Genomic DNA, 23,150 nt, shown 5'->3' with positions numbered 1-23,150 from the left:
GGTGCTTGAGTTCACACTGGCTCAGGTCTTGAGTTCTGTGCAACAATCTGATAGTAGGACCTGAATTTGCTGTAAACAACATGAATGCATGCATCCTGCTTTGTATCAATGGTTCAGACTGCTGCTGGTGATGTAACGGGGTGGAGGATACATTCTTGGCACGCATTGGCCCCCTTAGTACCAACTGAGCATTGTTTAAATGTGGCAGCTTACCACATTGTTGCTGACCATGTTCATCCCTTTATGACCACAGGGCACCCACCTTCTGATGGCTGCTTCAACAGAACAACACCCCATTTCAAAAACCTAAAATCCCCTCGAACTGGTTTCCTTAACTTCATATGTCCACAGTGACCAGTTCTCAAACTAACAGAACTCCTTATGGATGTGGTGGAACGGGAAATTCACATGATGGATATTCAGCCGAGAAATCTGCAGCAACTGTGTGATGCTGTCATGTAAATATGGATCAATCTGAGGAAAGTTTCCTCCTTGTTGAATCTATGCAACACATAATTTTGGTTCTGATGGGAAAAAAAGCTCCAACCATGACCAGCAAGGCGCACCTAATAAAGTGGCTGTATGCTTCTTTTTGTTAAACATATGAAACACGCAGTAAGGCATTTGACAAATATTAGACCCGCCCCCAGCAGTCAAGCATGAGCTTCTGCTGGTGTATGGGAGCACCATTTGGACAAACCACATGCAGCACACCGTGATACTATAAACAGTGATAACAATAATGACACGTTGTTACGGTTATGATTACATTTGCTAATGATTATTTTGAACAACGCAGCAAAATATGAGGGGCTGAGAGGTGATCATATTATCTATATATGGCTATGTTAGTAGGATGTGGCCCCTGGGAGATTTATAGTAAATGTGGAAGTTTTAAATATTTCAAATATTTTATCGCAAATACCAAACGGGAGCATTTACAGAACAAAACTTTGATGCTTTTACAGTTTACCTTTTTATTTACTGCATATCTGCCCACATCACACCATCGTCATCAAAGGAAAAGTGTGGTGGGTGTTCCCGACACAGCTGCTTGGTAAACACACGTTACTTACTAATTTGATTCAGGTGAGGAGATTTAAGTGCAGAGCCGGGGAGACTTGGGCGGTTGTTTTTTCGACGGGTAAAATCGTCAATTATTTTGGAACAGATTGGTCTCAAAGTGCAATTGAACTTGATTATTGGCTCAATGGAAAATGTAATGAAAAAGCCCTGATTTGAAAGGAAAGTTATGAGAAGGCTATTTCAATTACTCTAGAAAGCCTAAACTGGGATACCAGCACCCCGCACCAAACACACTCAACAGGCTCAGACACTCTGACGTTTTCTTTATTTCTTTATTTTCTTTCTTCTTTTTTTCCCTTTTAATGACAGTGAGCGCGAATCGTGATGAGCACAGCTGTTTATTTGCCTTTTCCCCCTGAAATCCGCTCCAGCTGCATTCTTTAAAGCGTCATGCCTTTGTCACTGTTAATTGATTACCACTTCTCATGAAATACAACTTTGTTTTTTTCAATTCTATTATTGACACGCTTGTTCAAATAATTACAGTCTTAACTGCTCAGCTTTGTTGAAATCATTTGACAGATACAGAGTGAAGAAACAGTCTACGGTGCCAGCATTGAACAGATTATTACAGATGCTTTTAAGATTATCCAAAGGAAGAAAAAAAACCCACTCAAATCCTGACAGCCTGTCAGGGATGATTGCTCAACTAACTGCTTTCCTTTTTGTGACTGACAGATACGTTTTAGCTGTTTTTTTCCCCTCTCGGGTTCAAGAGTTCACAGCGATTAAGGTTTCACAGAACTTACTTGAACTGTTTTAAGAGCTAAGTTAAAACTTAAACCATCATCATCATCCTGCAGTTTTCGAGTATCAATGGTGATCACTCTTCTATTCAAAAGTCATTTTGGTTGGACCAACCAACTAAAGTAAGTTATTGGTTGCTATAATTGATAGAAAATTTGCCAGACCTCTGGGGTCTGAATTGATAGTAAGGCTGACCCCAATACAAAAATAGAACTTTTATCTAATTCAACATAATATCAGTCATATCAAAGATCTCCTTGGGCAAAGTGAACTTACTCATTTAAATCTATTTGAGCCAGACAATAGGTCTACAGACTCAAAGTTCCACTGATTTCATTTAATAAATTGGGCCAAGCATCTTCCATACACTGTATATAAGAGATGGAGGTATTTCTGAACTCTTCATTTTGTAGCCTCCACTTTTACAGCTGGCGCCAACTTGTTATTTTGGACACAGAAGTGACCACATTTAAATTCAGTCCAATTTAATTAAAATTTATTTATATAGCACCAAATCACAGGAACAGTCACCTCAAGGCCACAATCACACGATCTCCTGTGAGCACCCACTTGGTGACAGTGGGAAGGAAAAACTCCCTTTTAACAGGAAGAAACCTCCAGCAGAACCAGGGGCAGGGAGGGGCAGCTATCTGCTGTGACCATCTGGTTATTAGAAGAAGGATGCAAGTTATCAAGTAGCTAGCTAACACCAACTTTGAGGCTTCTTAATACAAAATCCACACAATCAATGTGTGGGGTCCATCTTTTATTTACAGTTCATAGGTGAAACCTAGGTTACGGTTTTTGGTCTAAGTGACCAAAGTAGCCTACCTCACTCAAAGAGCTAATAATGTAAAACTCTAAGGGTTAATACCCTCTCTACAGCTGTTATGAAGAGGAACATCAGGAATAGAGATCAAAGTATTTCATGTACCAGTCAGTAAACGTGTATTTCATCTGTGAAGCTGGTTATGGTAACATTAGAGTCCATAGGGCATCAACTTGCCTTTGGAGTCACCCTCACGTGGCCATTTGCGAGTCTTATTTTTCAGCCCTGGAACTTTCTGCTTGTTTTAAGCATTTGATCAAACAAAACAGTGGTTAAAACAGCAAATAACATTTCTCCTCAAGGAATAATCCCACTGGCATCTGATGTCAAGCACTTGAAGTGCAACACCTTCAATCAAGCTCAACCAACAACACTCCAGACAGATGGTTAGGGCTGACTGCGAGAGGCCTCCCACCATGCCCGATAACAAGTTTCCCTGGCTATATAGGGCAACTGTGAGTGTAAACACACCAGCCTCAAGTGGAGAGGACAGGTGGCCTGCCACACAGGACCGCTGGTCATGTTGCGAGTCCACAACAGAAGTTCAGTTATGTGGAAATGCCTGAGTGTCTTAATAGTGCGATACAGTGCCAGTGGCTCAGATCTGATGATGGGGGCTATAGCAGAGCTGTGATACTTCTGGGAAATCAAATCTGAACCAAAATGTTGCTGCTGAGCAAAGGCGGCTCGAGGCATTAGCTTTAGTCTAGTGGGAGGAACATACAAGCGAAAACAAAACCTAAAACCAGACCATCAGTGATGCGTTCCCTTGTCAAGAGGCCTCAAAACTGCCTCAAATGACACTCGATATCTTTTTTTTTTATCAAGTTAATTTCCTCCTTTCTGCCTCACAATGATAGGACTGCTGGCCTAGTTTGGACCTCTGAAAGGAGCCTTTTCCACCCCAATCATTTCCTCCATGTATTTGTTTTCGGAAGCAGCATCCTCTGGAGGCGGGCAGATGATGATGTCACAGAGGAAGGAAAATGATGGTTTGCCTGCTGTTTGTACAAGACTTTGGCATTTGTTGTCACTGGGTCTGGCATCACTGGCAGGCACACTGCCACCGAACCCCCCCACTCCCCCACCCCCACTCGGCCTAGCCTTCATCCACCCTCCCCGCAATGACCCATATAGGTGCTTTGAATTGCTTGGCAGGCTCAGGAAGATTTATCTGGGCCCCCCTCCCAGAAAGACCACTGGGATTTAAGCATGTGGTGGTGGTTCGAGTGCAGCTAAACATGTAAGCAGGTTGTCAATTTTGACTCGTGTACGTTTGTGCGTTTGTGTCTGTGCATCGCTGCTGCAGTTTGTGACAGCTCTTTGGATGCAGTTGAAGGAGATATGCTGTCTAGTCTCCAGGTGTTCTTTTTCAGACACTCACTGAAGGAGTTGTGTGTTTTTTTGATGTGTGAATTACTTTTGGTGAGGTACATTCTGTTCTCTTAATATCCTGGATGAGTAAATCGAAAGCTGTTTAATAGGATAACTGCATTTAAAACCCCAAAAAGCTGATTTAAACAGGCCTCGTAAAGTTGAGCCATCATGAGAATCTTTTATCAGGCAACGTAAAGAGAACAATAATTAAGTTAGAAGACCAAAGAAAGTTTCCTCCCCGACTGTGATGACTAATACTCTGCCTTCTCTTTTCCACCCTTCTTGCATAATCCCCCAGATTAATTAGCTGTGTGTTCGAGTCACTTCCTGTAGCGCGACCCTCAAATAGGCTCCCTTCTCTCAATCTGGCCTATCCACGTATAGGGCGCCAGAGCGTTTTCCCTTTGAAGACCGCTCGGGCTTCAGAGGCAACAAAACTCTCTGATCTGGCGGCTAAAGGAAAGGGCTCCTGCAGCGTGCCGTTACAGGCTGATAAAAACTTAGAAAGAAAAAAAGAACAACATTTGGGTAACACACACACACACACTCAGAGGGGGGGAAAAAATTAAGAATAATTTGGTAGTGAAAACAAGAGGCAGCATGGAACAATGACAATCTGGCTCCTTTGGTAATTTCCTGTCGGCATTCATTCGTGTGATGTGGTCGTGACTGTTCTGCCGGGATCAATCAAACCTGTGAGCAGATGGCATCGCACTCCTCCAGCGGACTGGGGATTGTCTGTGAGGATGTTTTTTCGTAGTTTTTTTTCTTTCAGAGATGGTAATTGGCCCGCTATGTCACGGACCGGAGCATCCTAACAGCCGCTGCCATTGCCACCATGCAGCAACAACACCTTTCATTATGCTTAGCACAGCTCATAATGTCCTACCCATGCTGCAGGCTGCATTTCTTTTAAAACTCCAGCTTGTATTAAGCACGGCTGTAATTAATAAGGTGCGACTGCAATGAGCTCGGACGAGGGAAAAACACATTTCAGGAGCAGCATTTTCATTTATCCAAGTTTGCCCCGCCCCCTGTATAAAATTTGGACCACTTTGGCTCCCTTACCACACGCACCCACGAGGCCTAGACAAGTCAAACATATCTCCTTCTGGATCGGAAACTGCGTTTGCTAACAGGGCTTGCATTTAGGTGAAGAAAGCTTATGTAGATAAATGGAACCGTGTGTGGGAGCCTCAGCAAGCTGTATAAAAGAGAAACAAAGTAATTGCATGTGTACTGTATGAGTCTGTGTGTGTGTGTGCGCGCGCGCGTGTGTGGCTGAGACACCGGGCACTTCAAAGCTTTGATGTTGGAGCTCCTAAATGAGGGCCACCAGAGGTCCAGACTAATGGGACATCATGGGGAGATTAGAGGCCAAGTGTAGCAGGCTGACAACACAGTATTATGTGTGTGTGTTTGTGTGTGGCAGAAATAGAGAGCAAGAACACGAGTTTGTGTGTGTTGCTCCTTGCGTGTACTCCTTTTGCAATTAAAAGTGAAAGTTTTGGCTCCAAGTCTGAGAGGGAGTTTGCAGGAAGTAATTGGACAGGAAGCATCAAGTTGTGGCCACGAGCATTCCGGTGCTCATGCCAAGATTTCGACAAAAAAATGTAAAAACGCGTCAGAGTTAAAGAAATCATCAGTTTATTCGTTATGGTATAAATCCTTTATTAAATAATCATAACAATAATTATAATAACAATCATAAAAAGAGCATTTCTGTACAAAGACCCCTTTAAAACAACAACAACAGCAGTCCTAGCAGTGCGAAGGGTTAGGGGTGTATGTGTTTGTGTGTGTGTTTGTCGGGGGGGGTCCTGTCTTTCTGTGTGTTTCATTTGGTCCCCCCGGGCTGAAGGGGGCGCTGTGACTGTCGCTGGCAGTCTCAACTTACTGTATCTGATACTGGCTCCAAAGGCAAGCTGGATCCCCGAGGCTCCAAGGCACTTTGAAAAGAGTCAGTGGGGGTCCAGAGATGTGGGCCTCAGAGGAGAGAGAGAAAGAGACAGCGAGTAAGGGTGGATGGGATGTGATGCTGAGTGCGAAAGTGTGAGAAGCCATCGTTCCCTTTAATTTCTAGATTCTGCCATACTCTCGGTGTGCGCGCATGTCCAAAGTTTCTCGAGTTTTTCAGAGAGGAAAGACGTGTATTTGTGTTCTGTATATACATCCGTATATACAAGGGAAGTGCGTGGATGTTTGTGTCCGTGGACGGGGAATTTTAAAGGCCTTCACTCCCTTCTTCTCATGGCTTACAAGTCCAATCCAAGCATGTGCGACAAGACCTTTTTAAACTGTTTAAAAAAAAAATGCTGCAACAGTAAAAATTAACACACGCACAAAAAAATTAATCACAAAATAGGCCACGACTAGCCAGTAAGTTGAGGTGGGACGGGGGTTCCGGTGTTGGTATGTGTCGGTGGGGGAGGTGGGTGGCGGGAAAAAAGAGGGGATAGGTCCTTTAAATCATGGCTTTTGAGGTCCACGTGTAAAAGAGAGCGAGAGAGATCCTCCTCTCTGGTCTCGATGTCTCCTCAACGTTCCTTTTTTCAACATTTCCACCAACAGTTTGCTTTTAAGGCGTTGTTGTGTGTCCGGGCACACAGTCAGTCAGTCGATTGAGAAGAGCTGTGTCTGACTGCATTTGTTTTTGATCCCATTTGCTTTTTTTTTGTCTTGTACTCGTGAAAGAGAGAACATCGCCCCTACGAGGGAGAGGCAGGGGATTTTTTTTTTAGTGCGCTGTCAGTCATAGTCTCTTATAGTCTCTCTTTCCTTCTCTTTCTACAGTGCTTCACACTCTTACCAGCAATCCATAGGTTGCACCAACCAAAGCTCCTTGACCTTTTACCATTAACCGCAATGTAAACGTGACCTTCTCTTTGACAGGACTAAACTAAATCTAACAAGAACATCTCTGCCAGTAAAATAATGTGTTAAAAAGCCCCCCTCCCCCCTCCCCACACACACACACACACACACACACACACACACACACACACACTTCCTTTGCTTCATTAAAAAAACAAAAAACAAAACATATCTGCCAGACTGGGTAACAGGCCAGAACTAAAACATTAAAACAGAAAGTGATTGAGCAGTGAGACAAACTCGAGGGGCGTCGGTGACTAAATAGACCACAGACTGTCAGGAACTAAGAGGATAACTGAGGCTGATACGTAGAGAACAAAGGAGCCAACGGTCCACACCAAGGAGCTAACTTCTAGGCCACTGTGTTCACACGTGATCCAAAAAACAAAAGAAAAAAAGACGCTTTCTAAGCACGTTCCTAACCTACCACCTTTCCAACACGATGTGTCTGCCTCGCTGTTTGTGTAGTTTACAGTATCCACTTTCAAAACTAGACCTCATACAAATCTATGATGCATCTATAAACGTTTCTCTGTTGGTGGACCAAGAATCTGTACTTGATATGTGTAGATATTTACTTTTTAGGCCCAGAACGGAACAGTCCATCAGTTTTTTACTCAGTGGTTCATTTTGCCATAGAACTACCAATACTGGACTGTGCAATGCTTTCCGAAACAGGAAAACAAGTTCTCGTTTGAGCTCGAAAGTGGCTTTCTTGTTGCCTGTGCATCCTGGGATCTGCGCTGCTGAGGAATAAAGTGAACTGAAGCAAAATGAAGAAGATAGCGGGAGGTTTTCACAGGGTGACTGTCATCCCTCTCTTTCTTTCCATCTTCCTTTTCCTTTTCGAATCGCCTTTTCTTTCTCACGCCTCGGTGCAGCAGCGCTGTTGGTTGAGTTTGACCTTGTGCTTGAGGCCGTCGTAGAGTTCGAAGTTGTAGTTCTCCAGGGTGGTGGAGGAGCGGGACGACAGGCCGCTGTAGGAGCAGGTGCAGTACAGCAGGAGGCCGGCGCACACCGCTCCGAGCAGGACGCCCAGAGAGCTCATGACGATGATTGTGACCAGTATGGGGTCAAGGGTGTACAGCCACGAGTTGTCCTTTTCTGAGACACGCGTGACTGGAGGCTCGGATGACGGTGATGGCGTGTTCCTCTCTGGGAACTGTAAACCTGTGACAAAAACGGGAGGTTAGTATGATGACAGGCAAGGAGTGGTTGTATAAACCTGTTATTGCTACAGTTAATGATGATATACATGACATGGGGAGGTGGGTTGCAAAGTGGCTTGGAAAAATCAACGTAAATACGAGATTTTACAATTACAGGTAAACTGCTGTTAATGAGATCAAGTGATCTGTCAGGAGTGCAGGTAAACTTGACTTTCTGACCCTACCTGATCTTTTGCGATGTTTTTGACTTACTAAAGAGAAAAGATTGTATCAAACATCACTAAAGTCATGAATTGTTGTGAGTAGAAGACTCGTTTACAAACAGAAACTAAAGTCCGAACAGAGGTAATTCAATTCAATTTTCATTTATGTAGTGCCATTTAATATCAAAACAACAGTTGCCTCAAGGCACGTTATATTGTAAGGTATGGACCCTACAAAAATTCAGAGAAAACCTCTAGAATTGGACGACCCCCTATGAGCAAGCAATTGGCAACAGTGGGAAGGAAAAACTCCCTTTTAACAGGAAGAAACCTCCATCAGAACCAGGTATAGCCATCTGCCACAAGGGAGATAACTTACAGAAATGTTCTTTATAATTTATAAAAGTACTTTATAGAAATGACAAAAAGGTACTGGTGTGAGCTCCGTGTCTTACCTCCACCTAGCGGGCCACCGTAAATTCGTCCATCGCCACCTGGTCCCTTAACTATCAGACAGAAGCACAGGACACACCGACTTTAAACACCAATCCGATTTACGCATAATTCTAGCTGTAATTACAACAAATAAACAAAAACATGCCTCTGCATTTGCCTCTGCAAGGTTTCCTTTAAATGCTCGCCAAGTGCCTAACTCGAGTTCAGTGTCTTTTTACACAATCACCAGAAATAACAGCAACCCTTTGCATACCGTTAACTGCTTTATATTTGCTGCTAATTTTGATATTACACATTTATACTCATACACACACTTATAAATAGAAAAATACGACTTTATTAATAATAAAGATCATTAAGATACATTCCTGTCAAACACACAGTCATCACATGGTATATCGATGGTGTAAGACTGCTCATTCAGTGTGAATAACAATGCAAACATGTCATCAAATCATTAACAATTCCCGTCATTATCGCTGCTGAAATCATCATTACTGTTCGACCGGTGCATTAGATCATCAAAGAAGAGAAAAATAATGGAGACAAAATGTCAGCAGTTGCTCGTGACAGTGCTTTGTGTGAAAGTAACAGGTCTGCCAGGTGGTGTGAACTGAAAATTGACGTGGATGTGAGTGTCTGAATTGTGGCAAGCCCTCCCTCCCAGCACTTTATTCGAGCCCAATAGCCTGAGAGTACTTCTACTTTAGGTGGGTTTTCTTTTAACTTTGTGCACATTTGTGTCCGCACATGTGAGTGTATGTTTGGGCTCGCTTGCTCTTGGCGAGCAGTCAGGAGTGGGAGTAGCTGCTTGGCAAGGCACACGTCTAGATCTGCTGGTCTCTGATGGCCACCGGCATTATTAATACTGTTTCCAGGGCAACTGGTAGTTGGCAGGGGATTGGGCGATCGAGGTGCGGTTGATGGGAGGGAAAAGTGCTTACCGCAGACCTAATAAATGCTATCTGTCCATTAACTAATTACGACTATTAGAGGCTTGGAAGCATAATGGTGTTGAGATGGCTCGAGTAGGGTGTCCGGTCCCTCCTCCCCCCAAGTTGATTTAAAAGCACATGGGCAAAGTGTGCCAGAAAAAAGTGCAGCTTCTAAATTGTGACAACAAATTGAGGTGCATTTCTGCTGAGCTGCGGGCTTGTAGGTGATGGATTTTTGCAGCAGTGACAAACCAGGGAAAGCACGCCCCGTTAAGCTACAGAGTGAAGACCTCAATTTCATTCAATCCAGGGTGTTAAATTGAGCTCGTGTCAGATCTCATCACCTCTGTACCAACTGATGAGAGAGAAATTGCCGCTAGTGTGTCTATCTCGGTGACAATTACACGATAAAAATGGGTTTTTAGAGCCCATATGTGTTAAATATTAGCGAGAAGTGCATTAGCTGTGTCTTATTTTATGTCACCGGCCAATAATGGCACTAAAAAGGGAAAAAAAAACCCAACCCTGAATGGCTGAAACTCTCTGCTCTGGTTTTTGTAATATCTCGGATTCCTCTCAAGGATGAACACATAAGGCAAAAACACTTCGCTTATGGCTTCCAGCTGGTCCGGCGGCATTGTGGGATTTGTAGGAGCGTAAATCAAGGATCGAAGCGGCGATGGCAGACAGATGTGTCTATTTACAACCCTAAAAACAACAAGCACATATTCACACTGGAAAACACGACAAGGCTCGGCTCAGGCACGGCTTTCATCTGGGCGGCTCAAAGACACGGAGAACAACTGGAGTGGGTGGTATGAAGCATGAATGGGAGTGGTACAACGTGCTTTATTACACAAGAGATTCAAGATGAAACACTGAAACACTGAAGACGGCCGCATCCATCACTGACTGATGCCTTTATCGAGAGAAAGATGAGACGTTCAATCAAACGGAGCTGGTTAACTCCGTTTGCGATGCAGGACTTTTTAAGTATGATGGATTTGCATTCCTTTGTTTTGTATTTTTGTGAGGGTTTTTTTTGTAAATGTGCACATGCTTTGTTGAAAAGGACAATGGACCCCCCCCCCCCCCCCCCCCCTCCACACATCCCATTTCTGTTCTTTTACAAACACCCTCGCTATTGGCACAACTCATATTGCAACTATCCTGTGGTTGTGTTATTACAGAGATACCAAGAGCTTCATTTTCTGGGCCTTGCCAGATCATTTCCACAGCTAGCACAGTTTTCTCCCCCCCCCCCCCCCCCCCCCCCCGTCTCTCCCTCTCTCAGCACTGCAGGGTTCCTTGTGTCTCTGGGGTCTTGTTTTAGCCTCGTGGTTTGGCAGCTCTGGCTGGCTCCTTGCAGCGGAACCAGCTCAAAATCCCCTCCCCGTCCTCTTCCCCCTCGCATGCCTGTGTGTGTGTCCACGTTGGGGTCATTCCAGAAGGACCGTTGGGGTTATGAGGAGCCAGACGGTACTCAATGGTCCAAATCAAGCTGTTCAGACAAATAACTTACTCAGTCTTCAGTTCTCTCATCAGGAGCAGCATAGTGTGAAATGTCAACAGCAAAACTCCTTAATGGAACAGGGAAGGAAAAACAGCAACCGAAGCTACATCCATTAGAGAGCGTGCATGTGTGAGAGAGAGAGGCCACAGTGTTTCCTTTGCCAAAAAAAAAAAAAAAAATATCACTCAGCAATTTAGGACAATGTCTTTGTCGTCATCATCACCGCTGGGGGCTGTAAACTAAAGCAAGTGAGGGTTCGTCGATCTTGCTGCGCCACGACTCTCACTGCCATCGCCGGTCGGCGTCGTCCTCTGACGAATACAGTGCAGCTTATAAGCGCTTCGCTTTTAGCAGAGGGTACGGTGTCGGTCCCGGCTGTCCAACCTCACCGTCAGGACCGGCTCCACCCCGGGGGTGGCCATACTGGAGGACCAGTTAGAGTACTGGAAGCACTGCGAAGAGCTGTGATAGGCCACAGACAGTTGGCTCTTCTTGGTGGCCAGGTGTTGTCGACAGCAACAGAGTGCTCTGACCAAGATGGCCGCTGCCAGGAGAAGGAGGGCACCCCCGGCAGCCATAATGTAATACCAGTGGATGGGCAAGGGAGGCACAGGAACGCCTCCCCCTGGTGGAGAGATACAGAATAATTGGCCAGCGGGAAAAGAGAGGAGTGGCACTTGTTTTTCACTTTTTAACACTGAATTCGTCTGATTCTATCCCTGTTCGTGCACCTCGTGTGAGCATGCACAAGCATGCCAGTTGCAAAAAGAAAGAAAGAAAGACATCTCCAAGGCCAGAAAAGAAAGAAAGAAATGCATCCATCTCTGTCACGTAGCTTGGGTTGCAATTGGAGGACAAGTTTTCACACCAAGATCGTCAAGAGATTTGGTTTGAAATCGCTCCAATAGTTGGATCCAATCAAGTGCAATGCAAGCGATTTATTTCTTTTATTTCTTTATTTATTTTTTTTAAACAAAGCTCCAGTGAGATTTCTTGGTGTGAAACGAAAGCCAAAATAATTAGTCATAAAAGCACGCACACACATTGACTTAAGGAGCTTCCTCTTCCTGTTTCACACTGGCACAGGAAGTCACAAACAGCTCCTTGATATCATCTCAGAACCATGCAAGGATCAGCGGGAACATCACACGGGTATCCAGCGTTCCAGAGCTCGCACTCTCTCTCTCACTCTCTGAGCTCATATTGGACCGGGATTTGTTATTTAGCTGGCTCGAGTTGTCAGATTTTGTTTTGAGTACATAATTTATCCTGTTCTCTGTTCTTGGTTTTTCATTTTCCTTTTTTGTGTGTTTTTTGTCTGTCATGCATCAGCATCCTGGCCAGTCCTCTCCTTCTCAAGCCAAAGAGCTGTCTCCTCGGAGACCATCTCCACAGATCCTCTACTCTTCTGCTGCTCCTGGATTGAGTTCCCCCTCCCCCACCCAATTCTCAAATTTTTGGTAAGAACCAGCTAACCGGCTTCCAAGAGGCCTCTACTCCTCTATCCAAGTCTACTAAAACAAACCCTTGTAGACAGAGTGGAAAAACTAAAAAAAAGAAAAGAAGAAGAAGCCCACATGCTCTTTCCAAAGCTGATGTGGAGAAGCTGTATGTAGGATGTCACACTGAACTAAAGGGAAAATGAAGCGGGGCTGAATACATCCTGATTTTTGGACCGTGTCACATAATTACAGGGGGAAATGGTGCGTGCTCCTGCTACTTCACACTGCACACACTCATTAGGCAGAGCTGACTTAGGGAGAGGAGACAGAGACACCCATGCTCGATGCTGCTCAGTCACTCTATCTGATTGCTTTCCACTGGGGACGCTGTTGTGTGTGTGATGATATTAATGTGTGTGTTTGTCAAGGGTTAGACACCGTGTGCTATATGTGTGCGCGTGTGTGAAGTCAGAGGAGTAGAAAAGCCGAAGAAATGCACACACATCACATTCGCACTGAAGCCTCCTAGCTCTTATCTTATTGGAAGACATTATGAGATGCCAAAACACTAACATCAATCTCATAGGGTCTCCTAGGATGCTCTAAATATTTTTCATGAGGCAGACAGTTATTTAAAACCCTTCAGGCTGTGTCAGGAAGCCTAGAACAGAGAATATGTAGCCCTTTTCAAATATGACTCCTTATGCCGTGCCGGATTCGGCTTCCTTCGCACGTACAGTCTTTCCTTTTGAGACCAATCCTTTGTTTCTGCTAAAACTGACAAGGTAAAACAATGAGCTACTGAAGCGATCTATCCTGTAACTTCACTAAAATTTGATCAAAATTAATTTGGTGTTTGGTGAATATTTGCCATTAGTACTCATTTTGAGACGTCTACATGCTGCCGGTGACGTGGCGAATCAGCTTTAAAAAGTCTGGAATCACAAAGCTGTGGCAGACTCGGCTTCTGTGCTGTCAGTGTAAAAGAGTGATTTAGACTAATTGGTTTTTCTTTTAGTGGTTCAGACCAAGCAAAAAAAGAAACCCAGGCTAGTGCATACCGACGGGCAGGAAGCAAGACCACAGGAGAAGTGACTTCACACCAAAGTCAGACTCACCTGGATTTTCGGGAGGAAAAGCCGCGAAGGGTTCTGTGAGGATAGAGAGGCGGGCGGGAGACAGGAGCAGAGAGAGAGGGGGGAGAGAGCGAGACAGCTGTTAGATAACTTTAAATATAAGAGAAAAAGTCAGCCAAATGTCACGCAAATGTCACAAGACTATCAAACTCCTCCTGAGGAAATTTTAAGTTAATTCCTCAGATAACGCACATGAATTATGGCATTTACAGTGATTCTCTGCTAGAACGCTGTTTCAAACAGAGTATATTGTGGTTGCCAGGAATTTGAGACGGGAGTGTATAGTGTATAGGCTATGGGCGTATGTGTGTGTCTGCATTTGCAAAGTTCACACATTTCAAGTTGTTTATCTGCAGCGTCCAGTAAAACTGGAGCGGGCTGTGAATGCACAGAGCAGAACCTTCACTTTGATTGCCTGGAATGCAAACACAGAGAAATGATGTGTGTGTGTGTGTGTGTGTGTCTCAGTGTGTGTGTGTGTGTGTGTGTGTGTGTGTGTGTGTGTGTGTGTGTGTGACTGGGGGTGGGGGTTGAGAAAGAGAGAATGGGAGTAAAGGAGCAGGGGGTCCGACTTGGGAACTGGCGCCTTTTGGCGGGAACGCCGACGTACTGTGAAAAACTCAACTGTGTTTGGTGATAAGCAACATCCCAGCATGCTCTGGGAGTGGCAAAGGAGGAGAGGGAAGGGAGGAAGGAGGAAACACAGCAGCAGGGAAGCAGGAGGGGGGCTGGGCTATCATCTTTGCCTTCCAAGCTGCTGTGCTGCTTAGACTCTCTCAGGACTCGCATGACACACACAGACATATAAAAATGACTCAACACAAACACACAGAAAAACACTGGCCATACACATAGACACACACACTTTCCCTCTGTTACACTCTGCCACCCCACCCCCGCCGCCATGTTCCCACTGTGGTCCGGCTCCAAAGCACACTGGACGTCAGTCAGAAGTGATGACTGCAGGTTTTTGGCTCCGAACCGCCGGCTTGGTCTCTGATCTGTTTAACACCCTCTCCGAAGCCCCTGCTCAGGCTAGATTAGGGAGGCTACACTGGAGCTCGGCTCGTGCGAGGCACCCAGAAACTTACTTGGGAAACAGCCTGTCTAGTAATTCCCTTTGATGGCTCGGGAAAATCTCTGTTTACAAATACGACAGAGGAGGGAGCGCAGGAGAGATAGAGGGAGAAAGAGAAGAGAAATCTAATGAAACATAGATTAGCATCGCCGGGGCCCACGGGGCGTTTATGGCCTAGTTTTCCTATTCTTCGTTTCTTTTCTTTCTTTCTTTTTTCGTGGAGGAGTAAACGCTGTCCCTCCCTCTTCTTCCTGCTTTCATCTCTGTGTTCGGTGGGCTCTTTGGAGGAGAGGCTGTCTCTGAAACTGGGATGGGAGGGCGAGTGAAGGATTGGTGTGTGGTGGTGCTGGTGTTTCTCACTTCATGTGTGTCACTGCTCAAGGACCTTACGACTGAAAGTCGAGGTGGTAGTAGGGAGCAGTAGACTGATAGGAGGGTGAGATAATGTGTCATGAGTGTGTGTGTGTTTATCTGTAAAGATTTTTGGCAAGAAGAAGCAAAAATAAAGAAACAAAGCATATGTGCGACTTACGTGTACACTCCGTCAGTGGGGTGCTCGAGCTGATGTGGATGTTGTCTATCCAGATGTGCCCTCTGGTGCCGTGCACAAAGTAACCCTCCATCACAACCTACCACAGCCGAAAAAAAGGAAGGATGAAGAGGAAGAGGAGGAGGGAAAAGTTGAAGGAAAAAGAAGTGAGAGGAAGAGGAAGACGGATGACAGGATGGGGGGTGGAGGCACATTGAAAATGGGGACAGCAGCAGGAGGAGGAGAAATAGGATAAAAACTTAATACGGTGCCTGCGATTTCAAAGTTGCACTCAACACTTGCAATCATCCTCCCTGCTCTGCAACCATCTCCCACTTACTTTTTTATGAGAACATTAACTGCTTGTGATGTCTCTGACAAATGCACAGCCAACTTCCAAACAGTCCCACAGCCAGAGGGACACTACAGCGTACTTTATTTCAAATGTGGCCTAAAGTGACACAGAGCTTAAAACTGATACTGTCATAGGCTCTGCTACAAGTACAAGTGCGTACTTTAGCTTTAGAAGAAGCGTCACATGGGCAGCTGAACTACAAGAAGCAAGGGGAAGACACACAGTCATGGCCCTTTTATACTTGGAGTGTTGTGCTACTGGCGTGTACACCTGTAGCTGAGAACAATACTGCAGCGGCTACCATGGCGAGCATGAATGGAAGCAGCTGTGTGATAAAAAATAATAGCAATGCATGATGTGGCCAACAGGCCGGGTATACTGGGAACTGAACCGTCCTCAAGACAGACTTAAAACTCTGGAATAGCTTTAGAGCACATGGGTCACATGCTAAACCTGGTAAGCTAAGTCAGTACCCAAGTAAGTAAACTTTATTTAGATTTAGGAAAAACTCTTAACAGTAAAACAACAATTAGCAGCTAAGCAGTACAAAAAAACCTACCACCAAAAGAAATGGGTGCGATCGCTAACGGTCGAAAAAAAATTTTTAAATTGTATGCTAGCTAAAAATATTAAGTACAGTAGAAATTGTTGTCTAAGTTATGGCTAATCTGTTGAAACGGTTTGTGAAAACCTTAGCTAAAACTTGTTAGCTAAAACACCTGCAATAGAGCTGAAATAGCTAGCAAAGTTACTGTTAGCTAAACATGATGATTAAGTATGATGGGGAACTGTAACTAGAGTAGCAGATAAAAGTTGTGGATAAATGTTTGAACACTTAAGCTAAAAATCTTGGGTAAACAGCTGAAGCTGAAGTCTTAACATGGCTGAATGAAATGGCTAAGAGCCTGCCTGAAAGTTTAAAATAAGTTCAAGTTAACAGATTTTGACATGTAGGTGGTGGTGAGCGCATATAATGTAGCTTTGGGGGTGTTTAAGATTGAAAATATTAACAGCCTACTCTAATAAAACTACAACAGAAATGTTTTCCCTTCCTGGGTAGCATGTAATTAAAATGTCTAACTCAAGATTACAAAGCCTGATTCGTATATAACTCAATAATACTGGTAAGAAGCTTGATTCTTTCATCTCCCATTTGCCTTCTTTTTAAGTATTTATTTTATGAGCACACAGAGTTTAACCACTACCTGGACGCTTTTAGGAGATCGAGGTAGTATGGTCCGACCCTCCTTCCAGACGGGGCCCTGATCGTCTGTTAGTGTCCACAGGACCGTCTCTTCAAAGTGGGCGTCCTGTACCAGGACCCTAAGGTGGCCCTGGGCCTCCCCCGATATCTGGTAAGAGAAGACTAGACACAGGGGCCCAGTGTCGGCGGTCAACACGGGGCTCAAGAGCCGAGCTCGCTGCTGCTCAGTCTTTAGGCTTGCGTCTATGTACAGATAGCTGTTGAGCTCTGGAAGGGAAAGAGATATGAGAAAAGATAGAGCATGAATTTTTCTAACTCGGACCAAAATGGGATATAAAAGTTGCCACATGCACATTCCTGTTCACAGCAATTTCACAGCAAAAATGTGAAACTGAGCCCTTTCTGCATTCTCTCCACATTACCGAAAGTGAGCAGGGTTTTGTTTTAACCTTGAGTTCGCTGGTTACTGCAGTCAAATGAAAATGAAAAAAATAAATAAACAGAAGTCTGATTTAATGGATTTTCATTCAGGCCTCGAGGCAATAAAAATAGAAAATGAATGGTTGTGTAGAGTTTTGATATTCACTGTAAATGGATGCTGCTGCAGTTAGTCTGTGCGGCAAACACGGAGCGCATACACAAGGGAATCGTGTGTGCGTACAGTGAGAGAATTATCGTCGTTAATCATGACTTAGACACATATATAGACATGCACACATGTACATAATGGCTTTTCACACGGTTAGACATTTCCAACATGACTGTTCAAAAAAAAAAAAAACCCGAGACACTAATCACCAGTTGCTAACAGGAATGGGATCACCACAGCACAATAGTCATACCAAACAATAGGGATGTGACAAATATAAACACAGAGAAGAATAGGTCCACTGAGAGCGTCGTTCATACACCGAGTGCTAGCAGAACTCCAGCCAAGACCCTTGAGGCGTTTTTTTCTTCATTCCCTTTCAGGTAAATGACTTAACCAACGGAAAAGTCCAACAGAAATGCATCCCCCTCCACTTGTTTACACCAGAGGATGTTTAGTTTGCAAATTGGAAAGCGACACGAATTCCATTGTGAGAGACCGCATGTATGAGTGACTGCCTGTGTGAACGAGAAGCACAGATTGCATTGTGCATGCCCGCGTACGTGTGAGAGAGCGGCTCGGTGAGGTGTCTGCTGAGGAATTTCTTAAGTGGGCCCGGTGGGAAAGAGTCCAATATCAACAATCTGCAGATTAAATCACCTGCTTTATCAAGAACAACTGTGTGTGTGTCTGTGTGTGTTGGTGCCTGTGTGTATATGTGTTCCAGCAATTAAGCGCCTTTCTGTTTTATAGGCGAGAGAAAAACTACCACAAGAGTAAGAAGTTTCAATCGGCGTGCAGTAGCATCCACTGCCACCGCACTCAGGTTCGCTGAGTGACTAAGTGAGTGAGCCTTTTTTTGCTCCGTGTGTCCAGCAGATCACACTGGAAGTATCTGGGGGGGATAAATCTTCTTCCTAGTTGACAGCTCCCCTCTGCCCGCCATGTGTCGCAGTCGCCTGTGTGTGACACCTAAGACAGCGTGTGACAGTGTGTCCCTTGGCCCTCTGCAGCTTTGAATGAATGTGTATGTGTCACTGTAGGAAATATATATATATATATATATATATATATATGCATACAACTGGAGAGGATGACTTATTTCAATGTGCGCACCAAAGCTTCCTCCATTCTCATCGCCTCGCATTGAAGTGGAGTCTGTTGCCCCCCCCCCCGTCCATTGTTGTGCCTCTTGTTCAGCAGACGCCTCATAATCGAGGCTGCCACGCCGGACACAGCAAAAAGAGAGCATTATTAATCTATTTCACAGAGGTCTGCTGCTGGCATGAGGAAAACAATGATTCAGTCTACAAAGCCCAGTTTATCACACTGGTACTAGCATGATAAACTAGGAAGTCTGATTTAGTATTAGAGTAGATGGTGGCTATTTCTAGGATTGTGTGTTATTACTGTTACTATGACTGGTGTCAGGTGTGAGGTCAAGAGGTGATGAGTTTGTGGTTTCTGGGAGAGGTGAGGGAATTCTGTAGAGGATTACAACAGTGATTTGATAGGGGCGAAATAAAGATCCTGCAGGCTGGCTGGGATATCGTGACCTTTGACCCCCGTGGGAAAATCAAAGGCTCGGGCGGCGTGTCAAAATGGCTGGAAATGATACTTCAGGCATGAAAGCCACCACGGCCTGTCTAATGAAAGAAGCCGCTTTGAAGCCCCCCCCGTCATAGATTTTTTATGACCTGAAGAGGTCACGCTTCAAGAACATTTCCTCCTTTTTGCCACGAGATCTGCTGTCCTCCTGAACATGACCGAGGTGACATCACTGAAGCAGGTTGGGTGTGTGTGTGTGTGTGTGTGTGTGTGTAGGGGGAGGGAGACTGGACCTCTTGTTTAATTTTCTCCAGCTGCAGAAATGCTAAATCTTTCATGGAGACTTGCTCGAGACCAATGAATTTTAAAACAATCTTGGGATAACGATCCCTTACCCTGAAAAATTATAAATAGTGCAAAAAAAAGAAACCCAGCAGGAAACCTCTTCTGTACCTTTTAACAACCTGCCAAATGCTGGACTTTTGATCTGTGGGTATGCGTAAGAGGAAAATGAATAATTATTTCTTCAAGGAATGCCTAAGTAAATGGAAGTCTACACAGCATCATGTGGGACGTGCCTGAGGTAATTGCGGGGCAGTAAAGGACGACTGGGGATAACCACTCGTCTTTGGAATCTCCTGCTCTGAACTTAATTGGAGCCGCTCGGTCTTAACCCCTTCCTGCCGACACTTCATTCTGACACGCAGAGGTGAGCCTCTGCATGTCACATGCGAGGCTGTGTGCGCTTTCCGTGGAGGCTGTTCTCCCTCTGATTCCCTCAGTTCATTTTCATTCTCATTCACTCGGAAAGAGCGGCGTGGCTGGCGCACGGCGTCGCTGACAAATTAGACTGGTTTCAATTTAAGGAATTATTTTAATCAAATTGAAAAAGGGGGGACTCAATGAAGATTCAGAAGGAGAATGACTCCATTTAATTATAGAAAATGCAGTCTTGTCTAGACCCGAGGAAGTTGATGGAATAAACGGCATGCTTGTGCAATTTCTGCACCCAAGTAGAAGTCTGCTTGCAGCTGCATACATAAAAGCTGATACCCCACAATAAAAAAAAAAAGGAAAAAAGAAAAGAAAATGGGGTTCCCGTAGTGAACTTGAGCTGCTAACTGCACTGTTCTGTAAATCCATCCGGACATAACTTCAGATCTATTAAATGCATGCTGTGCAGAGGAAAAACACTGAGGGAGTCGGACCAAATATTCACATTTCTGTTAAGGAGACTCACCGTTGCTGTGCAGGGACCAGAGCAGCGGGGCGTTGGGGTCGTGTGTCCACCCACACAGGCCGTGGTCGAACTCACACACGGCGTCTGATGGGGGAGAGGTGGCCGCTGTAGAGGTGGAGAGCAGCCAGGGAGAAAAAGGCAGCGTAAGAGCGAGAGCCAAAGGGCAGATAGGCGTGAGAAATCAAAGTCATTTCAGATACAGGAGCATTTGCAGCTGATCTACATAATGTCATGCAGCGCTTTCTCAGGCCTTTCATCTTTCTTATTACAGCTTCCTAATGACGCTATTAATCCAGCATTTCTTTGGCTCTTTCATATTAAACACCTGTCTCACCTGTAGTCGTGACAGGGACCATGGTGGTTTCGACGTCAGCTGGCAGCGTGGGTGTGGTGGTGCCTGCTGGGGTTGAGGTTTCTGCAGGAACAAACATAATGAAACTTGGGTCAAAGGTGGCCCCTTAAAGCCAACTTCAGACAATGTATTACTGTAAAGAGGGCAGCAAAATGAACTGCTGTTTGTTAAAGACATTATTTATGTGGCGATATGTCCTTTGGGAGCTGCACATTAGGGAGGGCCAGGAAATACAAACGGGAAAGAGGAAATGATAAACTCACAAAGGCAAAAAAAACAACAAGACGGAAATGAAGTCTTTAATAATAACTCTCCATTGTGCCTCCATAGATCATAGACTATGCAAAAGATAAAGGTAGTCTCCGGGTGTAAAAAGTGAAAGCCATTCAGGTCATGGAGTCTTCTTGACAATCAGCAGGGGGTCAGAAGGAGTGAGATTATATAGACGGCTATGGGAAAATGACCCCTCTTCTCACTTGATTTAATACAGCAGAGAGGAGTTTTTGCCCTCATTCACTACTTTTATATCTTCTTCATTAGAACATGATGCTCATTTTGCAAATCATGGTCTTATTTAAGAGTAAAATACACAATAAAGAAGAGCATCTTTTATGGGGTAGCTATCAGAACCACCCCTTACATCATCATATATAATGATAGTAGCATATGTATGTATGATTCCTATTTCCTCCTAGACGAACGGAAAAATCTTGATAAAACTTTGACATGCCACTGAGAGTGCCGGCACCTATGTGGTTTATACAAATACTTTATTCAAATGTCACAATTCAAAGTTCAATCTGCAATCAATGTGCGCATGTTTGTTGACATTACTTGTGCCTATATTATGTTTATTTAGTTTGTGGATGTTCATTATGCTTTTTACCGGTGCAGCCGAGCGAGTTCTTGATATAAGCTGCTATAAAAAGTCTAGAAAACAGCACAGAAGAGCAGACAACAAGAATGCGGGATAAGAAGACGTAGTTTGGGTCGTCGCAGTAACTAAGAAAGTAAGTAAGGTTTTTTTCTTTTTAATTTAGTGTGTTTCGTAGCTAGGGTGATGAAAAAATTGCTCAAAGGCTTCAAAAATGGGCGAAAGCAAAGTAAGCTAGCGACAGTTATTAGCACAAAGAACAGAAACAGTGAACTTGGCTCATTAGAAACACAAAATAACAAGTTTGTTTGATCCAAGCAAACAAAAAAGAGTCGCTCAGATGAAGCAGGAAAATTTGACTTCTTGTTTTATGAATGTTGATTTTTGTTACGCTAAAACAGCTAATGTCTCCGTTAGCATGCACCTTTATGCAGGACAATGCAGTAACGCTGCTGCTTGAGTTAATGACCTTATCGTTATTTTATCATAACTCAGCACAAAGAACGTGCCTACAAATCGTACGTGGTACTGAAACCGCCTCACTGTACTAATTCATGTCTCCTGTCAGAGGAAGGCACAGAAAACCCAAGAGAGCCCTTGTCATGTTGTGTCTGGGAGCTCAGGCGTCAGAATCTGTCTACCATACATACGGGCTCGGATATGCAGACGCACAAATGAACAGGCACACATGTCCACATGTTAATACACACACACAAAACAGGCTGGCGCTAAGGCTGATGGATGGCTCTGTCTAACAAACTCCCCTCGACCTCGGACGGGATGATCGCACTCTGGGACCACTCTCTCGCTGTCAAGAAGGGTCTAAAAGCGCGCACACACAAACACACACACTCCATCACCCACTCTGCTGTCTGTGTGAACTGTTGTGCGTGTTTGTCTGTGTGCATTCGAGGGCCTTCTTCACTCCATAACTCAAGCGCGCTTGGAAGGAGGGAGAACAAACACAAAGTGAAATGTATGATTTTCGGTCCTCCATTAACGTCAACTAAATCTCGCATATATCAAAAAGAAAGACAAACAACACACAGAGGCATAAATAATCCAGCAGTTTGCTCATTAAAAGATGTCAAATGCACAAACACACACACACATGTTGAGCAGGCTGCAGCTAGAATGTGAAGTGGTAGGAAGAAAAAATAAAAGCGTAGTTATTAAGAGCAGATGGGCTGACCCTGGTGAGCTGTGGGAATTTACGCAGGAGTTTGGGTCAGCCAAAGATCCAGATGTATAATAAAAAAATAAAAATGCAGGTGTTTTCCCACATTTACATTTAGTCAGCCAACTTGTTTTTCTTTCTGTTTGTCTCTTTTCTTCAAATAGATTCAGACATTTGACGACGGTGACTCCTAAAAAAAAAGGCTAAGTGCACTCTCAAACCCATTATATTTCATTTTCCTCTGCCTTTTTCTTATTTAGTCCATCTAAACAACTCCAAGACTTGGATGCTTGATGATCGTGTGTGAGACGGGAGGTTGAACAGACACACACGAGTATCTAAGAAGGAAAAAGCGTGACATGGATTAAGCATGTCTAACGCCTGTTAGTGGCAGTACTAGAGGCCTCCTGCTGTTAAGGTTCCTCCTTCTGTGAGGC

At 44.4% G+C, this 23,150-nt stretch overlaps 1 protein-coding gene across 2 annotated transcripts in view; it reads right to left on the bottom strand.

Moving 5' to 3' along the window:
* Positions 1-7,000: 7,000 nt before the first annotated feature.
* nrp2a (neuropilin 2a) overlaps positions 7,001-23,150 on the bottom strand; it is a 59,320-nt gene continuing 43,170 nt past the window's right edge. The window contains exons 12-18 of one of the 2 annotated variants that reach the window (XM_085263853.1): positions 20,645-20,725; positions 20,311-20,415; positions 16,935-17,200; positions 15,378-15,474; positions 13,750-13,782; positions 8,741-8,791; positions 7,001-8,083 (exon numbers count right to left, since the gene is read on the bottom strand). In XM_085263853.1, coding sequence (XP_085119979.1) covers positions 7,779-8,083; positions 8,741-8,791; positions 13,750-13,782; positions 15,378-15,474; positions 16,935-17,200; positions 20,311-20,415; positions 20,645-20,725 — 938 coding nt within the window. In that variant the 3' untranslated portion in view covers positions 7,001-7,778. Of the gene's footprint in view, positions 8,084-8,740; positions 8,792-10,961; positions 11,815-13,749; positions 13,783-15,377; positions 15,475-16,934; positions 17,201-20,310; positions 20,416-20,644; positions 20,726-23,150 lie in introns of those variants that run through there. The other variant, XM_085263854.1, reaches the window with a different exon arrangement.

The sequence above is a fragment of the Mchenga conophoros genome, linkage group LG23 (assembly GCF_057382185.1).
Source record: "Mchenga conophoros isolate Kocher_MC1m ecotype Shallow Benthic linkage group LG23, M_conophoros_male_GT1.1, whole genome shotgun sequence".
Classification (NCBI taxonomy): Eukaryota; Metazoa; Chordata; class Actinopteri; order Cichliformes; family Cichlidae; genus Mchenga; species Mchenga conophoros.
This window is presented reverse-complemented; position numbering and strand designations above follow the sequence as displayed.